Below are 1,582 nucleotides of genomic sequence, written 5' to 3'. Positions count from 1 at the left end.
ACCATGTCAGGCAATACCCAGATCAGTGTGATCGACTTGATGGACGGTTTTTATCAGATTTGACGCGCAAATAACTATGCCGCTAACTACTGTTTGTACATCCAGGGCATCTCTGTGAGAATGGATTAGGAAACCTCAGGGAATAGAGAACGCACTGTCACATTTAAGGGGTGATGGTATCTAACCTTCTCCGTCCATTCCAATATTGCCGGAATCTACATGACAACAGTTTTATCTATAGTCGGGCCGAATATTGCAAGACCGATACAGGAGTTCACCTCCAGCATTTACAGCATGTATCCATGTAAAGCGAGAGAATAAGCTCTAAGCCATCTTGAAGAATTTCTTTTCTGCGCTCCAGATATCCGTAGAAAATTGAAGCCATATCCCCTGGCGTCCACCCCAAGATCCGAATCAATTCAACAATGGCTGGGGCTCCCACCGTATGTCCACAACTACTCGAAGAATTTCTCTTTGACCGCGCGACCGCTATTGCAGCTACTTAAGGCGGATGCCACGTGGTCGCGGCACCCCGAACACCAGGCCGTATTCGACGCGGTGAAGTCAAGCTTGTCCACTGCGCCATCGTGTTTCGAAGCGTACTCGTCGCTGCTACCTCGACTGCAGTGACCCTATATGCGACACGTACAGCGCACACCTCCTCATCCCCCCGTCGCCAAAGATGTGCTGACCCGATGTAATTGCGAGAATCGTAGTCTGGGCGGCGCGAGGGCGCGTTAGCAGGGTGTTCCTCGTGCCAAGTTTTGCAGTGGATAACAAAGTTGTATTCGGAGAACCGCCATCGCGTTATGAGCTGGGATAGATGCGGGCTCTTCTTAGCTGTCAGCAGCGACGCGTAGTCAGTGTAACCAGCAAGTCCGTTTGTTCACTCAAGACGTACACACGGAACTGGACGAGTGCGTAGCATATGGCCAAGTCTAGCAACATACGGGCGTGCTCCGAGATTATCAAGTATTTGGAGGTGCCGACGTGTTTAGCGCGGCGTCGGTTGTCTTCAAGCAGTCACTCTCGCGTTGACAGGAACCTAATGGGTTGTGTACCAAGTAGACCGCGTCGACCATCAGTGTGTCGTCGTCCCGCTGAACGATGATTTCCGTGCTCGACGAATACACGAGTTTCACTAGACTCCCAGTGATGGACACCTCGGTCGCGAGAAGCCTTTTGCGCCACTGTCGTGACTACAATTGGCTCAAAATGTATAAGTGGGTGCGCAAGTGGGTCGGCTCCCACGGAGCGTGCCAGCGCGTAAAGCCTTCACTGTCTAACCAGGCTCCACTTCGACCTCTCTCCCAATCGCAGCAGTTCTGTGGGCACCTCCGCCCTCCTCGACCGGAACCGAGAGGTCCACAACCAGGTGGAGCTGGTACTCCAGGAGCGGTGGCTTCGCGGTAACCGCCAGCTCCTTGTGAAGTGGAGGGGTTATGCTCACTTCGAGAACTCGTGGGGGCCGATGAAACGACTCCAGGCAGACTGCCCGAAGGCTGTCGCGATCTGGGAACAGAAGCGGCTGCAGCTTCGTAAGTAGTCCGGTGCTTCTTGCACGAACGGGGTACGGACGTTG

The 1,582-nt window shown here is 53.5% G+C and overlaps 1 protein-coding gene across 1 annotated transcript; it reads left to right on the top strand.

Moving 5' to 3' along the window:
• Positions 1-425: 425 nt before the first annotated feature.
• PPTG_22841 (hypothetical protein) lies at positions 426-630 on the top strand (the record flags this gene model as incomplete). Its single annotated transcript, XM_008906744.1, has 2 exons — positions 426-443; positions 499-630. 2 exons carry the CDS (start codon positions 426-428, stop codon positions 628-630), a joined length of 150 nt encoding a protein of 49 aa, XP_008904992.1.
• Positions 631-1,582: the final 952 nt, after the last annotated feature.

This window comes from Phytophthora parasitica (assembly GCF_000247585.1).
Source record: "Phytophthora parasitica INRA-310 unplaced genomic scaffold supercont2.24, whole genome shotgun sequence".
Lineage (NCBI taxonomy): Eukaryota > Oomycota > Peronosporomycetes > Peronosporales > Peronosporaceae > Phytophthora > Phytophthora nicotianae.
Note: the sequence above shows the minus strand (reverse complement) of the source record. Positions and strands in the feature narration are given on the sequence as shown.